The 14,117-nt window shown below is 42.3% G+C and overlaps 1 protein-coding gene and 1 pseudogene across 1 annotated transcript in view; both read left to right on the plus strand.

The window, feature by feature from the left end:
• The window catches only part of Stx6 (syntaxin 6), a 50,191-nt gene that overhangs the window by 16,945 nt on the left and 19,129 nt on the right, over positions 1–14,117 (plus strand). The window contains exons 2-4 of the mRNA XM_021156063.3: positions 413–582; positions 4,172–4,266; positions 13,650–13,712. Of these exons, the coding sequence (XP_021011722.1) occupies positions 413–582; positions 4,172–4,266; positions 13,650–13,712 (328 nt within the window). The remainder of the gene's footprint in view (positions 1–412; positions 583–4,171; positions 4,267–13,649; positions 13,713–14,117) is intronic.
• LOC147006173 (high mobility group protein B3 pseudogene) lies at positions 5,838–7,292 on the plus strand (annotated as a pseudogene).

Here is a 14,117-nt window from a genome sequence, read left to right on the forward strand (position 1 = left end):
GTGTGTGGTGATGCTGTGAGGATCCATGTGAAGGTGCTGTGAGGATGCATGTGGTGGTGCTGTGAGGATGCATGTGGTGATGCTGTTAGGATGCATGTGAGGATGTGTGTGGTGGTGCTGTGAGGATGCATGTGGTGATGCTGTTAGGATGCATGTGAGGATGTGTGTGGTGGTGCTGTGAGGATGTGTAGTGTGGTGCTGTGAGGGTGGCATGTGGTGATGCTGTGAGGATAGTATGTGGTGATACTGTGAGAATAGTGTGTGGTGATGCTGTGAGGATCCATGTGAAGGTGCTGTGAGGATGGTATGTGATGATGCTGTGAGGATGTGTGTGGTGATGTTGCCTCGAGTCCTACTTTTATTCATCAATGAGTCATGTGTGACTTCTCCTTTCCCTTTCCCTTGACTACAGAGAGGTACAGAAAGCAGTCAACACTGCCCAAGGATTGTTTCAGAGATGGACAGAGCTCCTTCAGGGCCCCTCTGCAGCAACAAGGGAAGAAATCGACTGGACCACCAACGAGCTGAGGAACAATCTCCGCAGCATAGAGTGGGATCTGGAGGACCTCGATGAAACCATCAATATCCTTCTCTGTCGTCTGGGGGGCCAGGGACTTGGGAGCATGGGCAAGAGACAGACAAGGTTTATCCAGATGTCTTGAGCCATAGATGAGAGAGAGGCTGGTTTTTATAGTGATTGAGCTGGCTTTTGTTGGTCACTGCCGGGTGATCTCAGGGAGGCTAGCCCTGTTCTTCCGTCTATAGCAAACCCTCCAGATCTAGACTGTACAGGGCAGTGATCATCACTTTGGACCTTGGAGCCAGTCTGCTGGTGTCCCGTTTCTCATTCCACCATTGTAGAAGTGAAAGTAAACTTTTCCTCTCAAACAGTAAAATAGTAATACTTCTGATATCTATGAGGGATTTTTCTTCACATACCAAACGGTTCTCCAGCAGACACCAGCTGAGTGTCCTATGGTTTTGAGACTATGTAACTGGAGATAGCATGGGATCCTGTAGGGCTCATAGCCCCCCATATCAGATGCCAGGTGCAAACCCCAGATTCTGACCTGTGAGTCAAACTCACTTCCTGTTTGTTTAATTTTTTTCAAGAGCAGCTTATAGAGTTCAGGGAAATGCATTGCTTAATTGGCCGTGTATTATAAAGTGTGTATTATGTGTTTATAAAAAGATAAAGAGAGGGGGATATGTCCTGTGGAGGTGTAGTCTGGTATGGGGGTAGGGAGTACCTTGATGGGCCCATGCTGAGGCATCCCTTCCCCCTGAGGGACCAGCCACATGATGGTATAGTACAGAATAGAGTTTATTCAGGGCATGGGGGGGGGCATTAAGAGGATAGTAGAGGCAGAGAAAGGGAGGGAGAGAGGGAGGGAGGGGAGGGGAGGGAGGAGGGAGGGAGGGGGGAGGGGAGGGAGGAGGGAGGAGGGAAGGAGGAACAGGGAGGGAGGGAGGAACAGAGAGAGAGAGAGAGAGAAGAGGAGTAGAGGCCAGCCGTGAGCATGTGGAGAGATGGGGGAAGAGAAAGCAAGAGAATAAGAGAGAAACAAGAGAGCAAGGAGGGGGCAAACAGCCCCTTTTAAAGTGAGTCAGGCGTACCTGGCTGTTGCCAGGTAACTGTGGGATGGAGCTTAGACAGAATGCTAACACTATGTGTGGAAGAGATGCCCAGGGGAAGGTAGGCAAAAGAGCATTGTGTGGCTTCCAGGAATGCCACTCTCATGTGTTGCTCCACAGGAACCCTGTCCACCTCAGGATTATGAAAGTTTCATCACAGAAACATTATTGATTAGGTCATTACTTACTGGTGATTAGCTCAACCTTTAGTCCCCTTCTCAATACAGGGGTATTGGTGGCTGGAAGTTTCTATCACCAGTCATAGAGTTGGTTTGTTTGGTGTTCAGAGGAATTGTGTAGGACTCACTAGTTATCTAAGTAGCATATAGAATCTGGAGACTCCAAGGGCCTTAGGAGCTCTGTGCCAGAGATGGAATTGAAATATATATTTGATACAGTGTCACAGCAGTGACTCTGGCTTTGGCCACACCAGTAAGCTTCTCTGTGCTTTAGTTTCCTCTTCAAAAGAACGCTAGGATAAAGAGTGCCCAACTTAGGAATGCCAGGAGAGTTACATGTATGGAGAGCTTAAAATGGGCCTGCCCAGAGTAATTGACTATAAAGGCTTAGCAGTTAGGCTGGGATGCTATTTGGTAATATAGCCCTTGATCCTAGCATGCGAGGACCAGGTTTTGGGTCCTGTAGAAACACAGGCATGAGTGCATGCACCACACTAGCAGCCATTGCTGTGTAGTATATATAGTATATATATATATAGTGTATATAGGCCAGTGGTACAGCCTTTAGTTAGAGCTCAAAAGAAAATCTCTTCAAAGACTTCTCCACTTAAGAAGTGATTTTAAAATGCCACTGTCAATTGAAAAGCTGCCTGTACCATGAAACCATGTTTGTTGAAAACACATCCATTAGGCTAACTTATGCAGTTGATACTGGGGGAAAGCCCACAGCTCTGACGATGGACTGGAGATCTGTTGATGCTGACTTGTGCAGCTTTCTGTTTTCAGGTGGAAAGTCTCTGTAACCAAAACTTTAGTTAGATGATATGCTGGTTCAGTGTCTGAATTCTGGTTTGGTTTTTCTATGAAATAATGCATCAAGGAAACCAACCTCTACAAGGTTCACTTACTGGGCAGCATGGGCATAGGCAGTGTTGACATGTAGTGTTAACTTCTGAGCTAGAGACCACGGTACTTTTTCCTCATCATTATGATACTTCTACTGTTATAGATGGTGCCTTTTAAGTTACATAAAATCTGAGGGGAGAGGTAATTTCAAGAGGATCTTGTTTCCTTTGAGACAGATCAGGGCATGTCAGTTGTGAGGCAGGAGAGGGCAGTGGGGACAAACAAGAGCGAAGTATAATGGCACATTTGTATGGAGAGTCAGAGAGAAACTATTGCTTTATATGCTAACCAAGCTTTCAAAAGACTACAAATAAAATTGAAAAACCACAAGAAAGAAAGAGGGGGGAGGAGGAAGGAAGGAAGGAAGGAAGGAAGGAAGGAAGGAAGGAAGGAAGAAAAGGAAAGGAAAGGAAAGGAAGAACAGAAGAAAAGAAAATTGTTAGGCCCAGGCATGGTGGTGTCCACCTAGTACTCGGATGGATGAGACAGGAGAATCACGAGTTAAGTGCCAACCTGGGCTTTAGGGCTATGCAGTGAAGTCTAGGCAAGTCTTGATTGCATAGTGTGTCCTTGTCTCAAAGAAGTCATAAGACAAAGAACAAAAGCTTTGGTCTTCATCATTCATTTCGCAATTGTTTCTTGAGTGTTCTGTCTACTGGACATTTTCTTGGTTTTTAAGATTAGGTCAAAAGAAACTATAGCTACCCCTCATGGAATTAGGGCTGAGAACAGACCATAATAATAATAATAATAATAATAATGAAGATAATGTACAGTTTATGAGAGAGAACACAAGGATTTTGAGCCAGGGCTAGGGCTAAAGAGATCAAAGGCACCTTCTCTGAAGGCTTGATCTCTTTAGGTTGAGGAAGAGGGTTACCACATTGGTATAAGGAAGCGTTTTGATGACAAATTAAAAAGTTTGCAAAAGCTGTTTGTGGTGACTCTAAGATTCTAGCACTTGGGAGGCTGAGGCAGGTTATACTACAAGTTGAAAGCCATGCTACATAGAGAGTTCCGGGACACTATAGGGTCCCTGCATCAGGAGTTCCAAAAGGATAGACACACATGCTCGCAAACACCAGGAAGATCTTAGCTGACCTGTGGTCAGTTAGCTATGAATTTATGGTGAGCCCCATAGCTCTTTTCTACCAATCTCACCCTCTCCCATGCTTTCAGCCCAGCTACATTCCCAGCCTGAGACACAGGTTAATCTGGAACTCAAGATCCTCCCTCCTCCCATGTGCTGGGATTACAGGTGCTCCATTACGCCAGCCAGGTCATCTCTGTCTTGGGGCAAAGGGATCTTCTCGTAGCTGTGGTTCGAGAGGAAGTTTAGGGATGTTCTGTGAAGATGAGTGTCTTCAGGGGGGTTGGGTTATTTCATTCCTTGTGTTTCAGTGCCCTGTGGCTTATCAGGCACTGTTGTTTTGCCTTAATTTGTTGGCTACGCATAGTTGAAGCAAATCCTAGAAAATTCAACCTGGATGCAACTGAATTGAGCATAAGAAAAGCCTTCATCACAAGTACTCGGCAAATTGTCAGGGTAAGGAGCATGCCTTGCTGTGTTGTCTGTGCAAGAGATAGACACACTGGTCAGAAACCTCCTTCAGTCACAGCCCAACAGGCTGACTCTGAAACAACATTTCGGCATGAACTCAATGCTAATGTGTCCTATTCTGTGATTGGGGGATCTACTTTGAATTTTTGGGTTGTTAGAATGAGAACGAGATAATAAACAGCCGGCTGGAAGATTACTCTAACAGCCTGATCTACTTGCCTATGTGTCTAACTTCCTTAAAATATAGATTTAAAAACAACAACAACAACAAACTCTTAATGTGCACTCTTTCTGGACAAAAGCAAAGCCTCTTGTAGGAGCCATTTGGTTTCCTGATTGACTGGTAATCGTGTGCATTGTTAGAGTGCTCTTTCTGGGTTTGGCTGGTGGCCGTCCCTACCATCTGAGTTGCTTCTGGAACTCCCATTGCACTATTACAACTGCCATACAAGGGCTTGACAGCCTCCCAGGAGTTACCCAGAGCAGGCAAGCCAAGGGTGGCATGTAAAAACAAGCCAGTGAGTGGACACATTTTTAGTACAAAATTATTAAGAATACTACCCACTAGTAAAGGATAAAAGAGAAAATATAGTTTAGGTAAAAATCTTGTGTCATTCAGATATATTTTATACTTTGAAAGTATATGGCTAAGCCATTTGATTAGCATAACTAGATGTAAGAGAAGCAGCTGCCATTAACATATGTACTCGAAAGTAGCTTCCTTGAAGAAAGAGACTTGGGATCAGACCAGTGCTGACATATGGCAGGAACCTTGCTTAGTGTTTGCCAAAGACTTTCACCATGTGATTTCCTCTCGAAATGATCTCAAATGGTAGATTATCATTGAACTTTATTCTTGTCTTTTGTTTCACTCAGTAGTTGGCCTCTCTCTGTACTTATAACTAAATTGTTTATATATAAGCTCACATGTAATAGAGCAGAAACCTTTTTGACTTCAGGTGCCCCTGGAGACAATGAGTGCTTGAATTCAACATTCTGATTTTCTGGGCAGTTGTAAAAATTGCTAGGTGACATCTTTTGTGTGTACGCTCTCACTCTATAGCCCACACTGGCCTCAGACTCATGGGGATCCACTTCTCTCAGCCTCCCAAGCTCTAGCTCTGCAGGTGTGAACCACCACATCTGGCTGTCTGAGCCATAGTCTTTAATCAATGCATTTATTCTTTCAGTAAGGTGGTCCTTGTGAGTTTTGAGAATTGGATTTCAAAGATCTCTGTATGTTGAAAGTTAAATTATGACTGGAAGTAGATCCTGAAGTTTCTTTTTTCTTTTTCCTTTGTTTTTTTATAGATAGGGTCCTTCTGTGTGTCTCTGGCTATCCTAGAACGCTCTCTAGACCAAGCTGGCCTCAAAATCATAGAGATCCACCTGCCTCTGCCTCCTGGCTGCTGGGATTAAAGTTGTGAGCCACCACTGCCCGGCTGAAGTTCATTTATTAATATTTGAAAATCTCTTTAAAGTACATTTTAGGATTATTTTAAATCCTAACAGGACACCAGAAGCTTACTGTCCGTACAGAGCAGGAGACCTAAACCCCACTCAGCTGTGCTCACAACTGACTCCTTGGTGGACTTACTAGCTTTGTTGTTTAACTTTATTCCCCGCCCCCACCTTTGGGAAACTGTTAGTATTTGCCACAGATGCCACAGATGGAGTAATTGAACCCGGATTTTTGCTGACTTGGTTTTAATAACTTGAATTGAAAGTCTTACAGGGAGGCAGCTCTCGTGGAGGCAGGAGGCTGTGGAGCACTGAGCCTCGAGTCGAGCCCTGTGCTGCCCAGACTAGCAAACAATACAGTTAGGATGGCTAAAGGTAACCCCAAGAAACCAAAGGGCAAGATGCCTTCTTCGTGCAGACATGCAGGGAAGAACATAAGAAGAAAAATCCAGAGGTTCCCATCAATTTTGCAGAGTTTTCCAAGAAGTGCTCTGAGAGGTGGAAGACCATGTCTAGCAAAGAGAAATCGAAGTTTGATGAAATGGCAAAGGCAGATAACGTACACTATGATTGGGAGATGAAAGATTATAGACCAGCTAAAGGAGGCAAGAAGAAAGACCCAAATGCCCCCAAAAGACCTCCATCTGGATTTTTCTTACTCTGCTCTGAATTCCATCCCAAGAGCAAATCCACAAACCCTGGCATCTCCATTGGAGATGTGGCAAAAAAGCTGGGTGAGATGTGGAAGAACTTCAGTGACAGTGAAAAGCAGCCTTTACGTTACCAAGGCAGCAAAGCTGAAAGAGAAGGATGAGAAGGCTGTCGATGACTGTCAGTCTAAAGGGAAGTTTGAGGGGACCAAGGGGCCTGCTAAAGTTGCCCGGAAAAAGGTGGAAGAAGAGGAGGAGGAAGAGGAAGAAGAGGAGGAAGGAGAAGAGGAAGATGAACAAAAACTCTGTCTCCTTGTGAACACCTTAGAGTAGAAGAGCGCTGTGATTGACACATATCTTATTTGAGTTGTGTCTATTGCCCTTGTTAGGTTTAATTACAAAATTTGATCGCGATCATGTTGTAGTTTCTCAAAGTGTCAGTGGTTTACATGAAGTGGCCGTGGGTGTCCGGAGCGCCCTGAAACTGTATCAAAGTTGTACATAGCTCCAAACATTTTTAAAACCAAAAGGCACTCTCGCATCCTCCTCACTCAGTGCACTTTGCTGTTGGTGTGACAAGGCATTTGAAGACGTTTCTGGCATTTTGTTCTCAACTCGTACGGTAGTGTTAACTATAAGGCTATTGGCTAGCAATCCCGAGTTGTCAGCTGTACATATCTATAGTTTGTAAAGGGAACACAACAACCCAGACAGATTCTTGATGCTCCTTGTTTGGTGTGGAGGCTGTGAGGGGAAGATGCCTTTTTGAGGGGGCTGTAGCTCAGGGCGTGAGCTGTGAGGCTGGACCTGTTGATACTGCGGTAGACATCCTTTAGCTTCAGGTTGCCTTGTTTTTGTATATAGTGGTATAGCATTCTGCTGACATTCTTAGTTGTGGAAAGGGGGAGGGGTCAGCTGGCATGAGAAGTGTTTGGAGTTTTTTCTTTAGTTAAGTGCAGTAGGTTTTAAACTTTTTAAAGAAACTGTAGAACTCATCATTGTCAGCAAAACAAAGAACTACTGCATCAATGGAAGTTCAAAAACCCTCTGGACCTAAACGCAATTTGCAACATTCTGTTGATTTTTGTATGTTTAGAATGCTGAAATGTTTTTGAAGTTAAATAAACAGCATTACATTTAAAAAAAGAAAAAGAAAAGAAAAAAGAAAGTCTTACAGAGAGGAAGGAAAGAGCCACAGTCACCTTGATGAAAACAAGAGTTGCATGGATTGACCTTGGTGTGCTCAGCTGAAGAGATCACAGGCTCTTGGTAGAAACTGTGCAGAAGGGGCAGGGGATGGCAGATTTGGGAAATGGGACAAGGCAGATTTTACAGGAGGACGTTGAGGTCACAGGCGTAGCCAGCATTGGGCCTACAGACTTTTCGTTTAGTAGTGGCCTACTTTTTTCCCTTCAGAATGTCATATATTAGTGCTCTATTTTCATCATTTCCACCCTTCCTTCTTCCCAGTTCAACCCCTGTGTTCCTTGGATATACTGTATATATCCAGTCCTCCTGGGATTGGATAGCCCATCACAGGGCCTGTGCCTCCTCAGCAGCCAGTCAGAACCTGTAGATCTTCACCCAGGAGTGGAGCCTTTGACAAGTCCCCACCCACACTACCATGTCAGCTGGTGTTGTCATTGTGCAGGTCTTGATTAGGTACCTTATTGTTAAAATTTCATGGGTTCATTTCCCTGTCATTTACCAAAGACAGCATCTCATAGCAGCACACATCCTGGTCCTCTGGCTCTTACTTACAGTCTTTCCGCCCTTTCTTCCATGATACTCCCTGACCCTTTGGTGTAGGGTTTGTGTTGCAGATGTATTGACTGGGCCTGGGCACTCCACAGTCAGTTTCTCTCTGTATGTTGACCAGTTGTGGCTTCCCGTAATGGCCTCCATCTGCGGCAAAAGGCACTTCTTTGGTGAGAGCGAGAGTTACACTAATCAGTGAGAGTAGGGGTGAGCGTTGAGAAGCTTGGGGAGTTGTACTGATTTAGGGAAGTTATTATTCTATATTTTGTTTGTGTTTTTGTTTGTTTTTGTTTTGTTTTGAGGCAGGGTCTCATTACATAGCCCTGGCTGTCCTGAAACTCACTATATAGACCTGGCTGGCCTCCAACTCAGATCCACCTGCTTCTGCCTCCCAAGTGTTAGGATTAAAGGTGTGAGCCATCACACATGGCCTTCTACTTTATTCTTAAATGAGGATATTCTAATTTGATGGAGTCAGTTTGTCAGGCAGAGCAGTCAGTGATAACAAAACCTTTTGTCTTTTCTGTGAAGAAGAAAAATCCTTGTGTATGATTTGTATGTGAGGTACTTGTGCATGCTAGACACACACCCTGAGCTACAGCAAAGCCCTTCTCCCAGGTGACTTCCTCATTAGGATTCATTGGCCATGAATTTCTACTCTTCCCTTGTTTAAAGAGTTGCTAAGCATCTTCCATGGTTGTCCAATTTTTATTAAGTTTTCCTGGTAATTTTTATCTGAAAAAATACATTTTAGTTACTATATAAAATAGTCTCTCCCCCATCCTTTTCCTTTGGCATACTGCTGCAGATAAACCCAGGTCCTCATGCATGCAGGGTAAGCACTTTAGCACTGAGCAATACCCTGGCTCATCTGTATCCAGCTAATTCCTTTTACATGGTGGAGTCATCTATTCAACAGAGTCGTCACAGGGGATAGGTTTGTTTTGGAGATACCCCTCAAGTGACTTTGGGTTACTCCAGGCACTCAGTACATTTGATTTTGCAGCATATTCTGGAAGGTCAATGAATAGGACACCAAGAAACTGAGATGTAGGCTAAGCTCTGATCTTGATAGATTCTGTCACAAGTCAGTAAGTCTTGTTGGGCCTCCTTTGTATCAATAAAATATCCTTGTTAATATTCTCTGGTTTTAACTTTGGAAGGAAAATTGGAACTATACTGCACCCTGTACCCTACCGTCCACAGTGTTTCACCCCAAGAGCATTTGCCATCAGTTAGAGCAGAAATGACTTTGGTTAGTCGACGAGGCTAAGATAAGCAGAGGTGTACAGATGACCCTAGGATGAGGGGCCCCTGAGTGGGAAGCACTGGCATCCATAGTATCTCATTCATTCAGTTCAGAAACAGTTGACATGAAAGCAGCATAAATAGCCACGACATTTGTTGTTCTTTTAGCAGATGGATCGTGTTTTATTGGGACTAACTGCTGATCCTAAGCTTCAAGTGCTAGAAAGAGGATGAGTAATTTTGTTTTTGGCATGATAGACTGTTACAAGATGTTTAAAACTGTTTAGTAACACAGCTTAAAATTCCATATCCCAGTGTGAAGGTGATCTCCTAGGCAGTGTCTGGTGACTAACTAGCCTACATAGATAAAATGTCATCCACTGCAGGAGTGAGCATGTGTACTAAGTACATGCTGAGAGAATGTGTCCATCACACACACACACCCACAGCGCCCCCACACCCTGAACACACACACACACAGATACACACTCCCTCCCTCCCTTATCAAATAAAAACTTTAAGAATCTGAGATTAAAAAACATTTCATTCATCTATTGCATTTTTATTTAAGAAAAGAGTAGCTTTTTTACAAGAGGAGAAAAAAACCCTGTACTCAGAATAATCCGTGATTTAGCACTGTGTTGTTGTTTCCCGTAGATGCATAGCTGGAGCCTTGTTGTTAATCAAGTGCATGTTTACATGTTAAGAATACTTTGTGCTTGCTGTTTTTGAAATGTGAACAATTCTATTTGAAAGGTGAAAATGCCCCTCCAGTCTGAAATTTGCTCTCTAGAAATAATAACTTTCTGGGGCTGGAGAAATGGCTTAGTGGTTTAGAGCACTGGCTGCTCTTCCAGAGGATCGGAGCTCAGCTTTCCTGCTCCCTCCCCTCATGATGACTCACAACTGCCCGGAACTCCTGTTCGAGGAAATCTAATACCTTCTGGCTTCTACAGGCATACAGACATACACACAGGGTGCATAGACATGCATGCAGAAAAAACACCCATATATATTAAATACATACGTAAACTCATAAATAGATACATTTCTTAAAAAGAAATAATCATTTTCTGCCTGTTTTCTGGGTATTAGAACACAAACTCCTATTAAGAAATGATAGGATATCCTGTACATTTTTCTTGATGTTTACTGCAGAGTGTGCCTAGCATGCGCAATGTCTTGGGTTAAATCCTCAGACACATCAGGGAGAGAGAAGGAGAGTAAAGAAAAAGGGAGGAGAGTGTATTGTGACTTGGACCTGGTGCCTTAGCACTTTGGAGGTGAAGCAGGAGAATCATGAGTTCAAGACCAACCCGGGCTACATAGTGAAAATTGTCTCCAAACAAACAGCAACATACATGTGTGTAAATACAGGTAGATGTAGTTGACTCTGTCCAGTTGAAATACAATACGAACCACTTATGTCTAGTAGCCACATTTAAAAGAGAAACAACTGAGTTTAGTAAACTTTATTTAACTTAATATACTCAGAAATTATCATTTAAACATATGGCCAGTGTAAGAAATAGTAAACTTTTTAAACTTGTTATACTAAAAACTCTAAATTTTCAGTTCAAGTGTGAAGTTTTTATTAAAAATAACTTAGCCATCATTTAAACTTGCAATTGAAAAGTAGATTTAGAAACCCAGTTTTTTCTAAAGATATTTACCAGTAATAGAATTTATATTTTAGTTAATTAAGATGAGGTGATCAACAGCTACAACTGGTATGGCAACTTTGTTGGACAGAAGGAAATTTTGATAATTTTTTTTCAATGGCTGTATATTTATATATAATGTCTGTTTCAGTGGTCACTGTTAATCACCACAATGGTCCCGTGAAATACTATTGCAAATGGATGGAAGAAATAGAAGTTCGGCAAACTGTCCAACTTAGCCAGTTATCTAAGAAGTATTGCCAAGTCTGGAACCAGTCCAATTGGGAAAATGCCTCTAGCTGCGCTTTGATTGCTGGTGGGCTATAAGCCTTTCCATGCTATATCACTCATGTTTGGTCTGCTTTCTGAAGGAAATCTCCTGATAAGCAAGGTGTCTGTCCATAGTACTGTAGGTCTGGGTCTACTGTAAATTCTCTCCACCTTATTTGAACACAGTCCTTATTTCTACTTTTATAAATGATACTGTAGAAAATTTTTTACCCATCTGTTTTAGTTAATTTCTTTAAATAAATTGCTATTATTGGGGTCAAGGCAGTGAATATTCTTAAACTGTTTGATACAAAACAACAAAACTCATTTTCAAAGAGTTTGTTCTGTTACCATCCATGCATTATGTGGTAGTTTCTAAAACACTCTATTAGCATACAACAATATAGAAAAAGTCACCAATCCTAAGCATTTAATTTGATGAGTTTATTCATGGGATATTCCATTTGAACAGCACCTAGAAGCATGAGCCTGTCCAGGTTTACCCAGCACTTCAGGTGCCTGTTGGAGGTGTGTTCAAGCCAGTACCTACCACTACTATCCAACGGTAGACAGTGAACAGATCACACACACACACACACACACACACACACACACACACACACCACTGAAGGCTAAGGTGCCACTTGTCTGATTCCAGTATGGAAGTATAATGCTCATTGTTCTTTTAGAAAGACTGTTATAACATTGGCAAACTGGAAAGTGATTGTTCTCTCATTAGTAATGTGTATTAAATAAGTGTAGTTTTTGGATGGAATAAATGTTAAAGTACTTCAGTTGATAAGTAGGGAATTCTGCAGTCTAGGACAGCTATCTTGTTTTGAGGTTTCTAGAATTTGTATGTAGCAGAGGTTCTCAAGTTTCAGTGTTAAAATTCTTTTTCCAGAGAAACTTGTTAAAGTGTGCCATAAAGAGTGTTTGGTGTAGGTTAGGATGGGGCCTAGAGAAGCACACTTTTAGTAACCTCTTGGGTATCTGAGTCAGGTAAGTCACCCTGTGAACTCTAAAGGAGCAGAGGACTAAACCATGTCACCTGCTACACCTACTAACTGGTATTAGACACCAGTTAGTCTTTGATGAATGAATGACCCAGTGCTTTGAAAGTTGAAGCCAGGTGGTTATTCACAATTAAGTACAGTAAGAACCATAAAGCCATGGCATACCTGATCCAGCACTCACTCTTCAGGGTTCGTGATGCCTGGCTGGATATGAGGGCATACACCTTCAGTCCCAGTACCGGGAAGCAGAGGCAGTCAGAACTGGGATTTCAAGATTAGCCAGGTCTACAGACTGAGTTCCATGCCAGTCAGGGCTACAGAGTGAGACCTTGCTTTAAAACAACAAAAGTTGAGTACATTATATTTGCATCTATAAAAATAAGTCTACTTGCCAACAGAAAATTTCAAAGTATCTTGATTTTTTTCTTTTATTAGAAAAACTGTATTGCAATTATTACATAGTTTAGATCTTTCTTTAGTGTTTTCCATCATACTTAAGAATTAACCCCATTATAATAAGAATTTTAATGGCTCATATTTAGTGAAATTTTGCTTGAATAAATATATTATCTAACATAATATAGCCACTGATTTTTTTCCTATACATTATTTTTGATAATACTTTAAAAATTCACTCTGAGCCGGGCTTGGTGGCGCACGCCTTTAATCCCAGCACTCGGGAGGCAGAGGCAGGCGGATTTCTGAGTTCGAGGCCAGCCTGGTCTACAAAGTGAGTTCCAGGACAGCCAGGGCTATACAGAGAAACCCTGTCTCAAAAAAAAAAAAAAAAAAAAAAAAAATTCACTCTGATGTTAGAAATAGTCTGTCCTGTGAATGATTGCAGCCCAGAAGAACTGAACAGGCAAGAGTTTAATGGTAACTGTACGTTAAGAAGAACAGGTTTTACATGTGTTTTAGAGGATGCTAGTCCTTGAGCACAGTCCTTTGACTTTTACCCTCCCATTGTCGTTTATTGGTTGTGTGACTTTGAGAAGGTATCAGTCGTTCTGGACCTAGGTCCCCTCATCCTGAGAACAGATGATGTCAGCTCCTACAGCTCGGGAAGTTAGGAAAGTTAGCCCTGGTTCTGACTGCCTTTCTCTTTTTGGCTAAATATAGCATCTTCATTAACCGTTTTTAAGGGAAAGCCTTTCCTATTTCTTTTCTGTTTGAAACTGAAAATAAAAGCCAAAGAATGCTGTCGTTTGCTTAAAGATAGGCAATCAATCGTGTGTTCTGCCTGTATGGGAAATACTGTGCATGCCTTCCTTACGTCACATCTCATTTCTTGTCTGTCTCATCAGGACATGAAGGATCAGATGTCAGCTTCATCTGTGCAGGCACTGGCTGAAAGGAAAAACAGACAGGTAAGAAAATACCAGACAGAGTAGAGTAGACGTGTCCGTTAAAGAAGCACCTGGCTAGATCCTTGAAGTTGGAAATTGCTGACCGTCCCTGGCTTCCGGGATGGAGAACAAGACCTGTACATACTGGTGGGGAGGGGGCTGATAGGGTAGGTATTGTGGGAGTCTTTTGTTTGTTAGTTTGTTATTACTTGCTACTGTAACAAAATCCTGAGCTAATCAGCTTATAGAAGAAAGAAAAGGAGTTTATTTTGGCTCAGGTTGGCAGGTTTCACATGCCCCAAAGCTTTCCGGCATGTGGCAAGGCTTCATGACAGCAGGACATAAAACTTACAAACGCCACGTTTTTGTTTTTTGTTTTTTTTAAATTTTTTTATACAATATGTTTTGTTCATTTTGTTTCCCCTC

The sequence above is a fragment of the Mus caroli genome, unplaced genomic scaffold (assembly GCF_978045245.1).
Source record: "Mus caroli unplaced genomic scaffold, Mus_caroli_1 scaffold_1, whole genome shotgun sequence".
Taxonomy (NCBI): domain Eukaryota; kingdom Metazoa; phylum Chordata; class Mammalia; order Rodentia; family Muridae; genus Mus; species Mus caroli.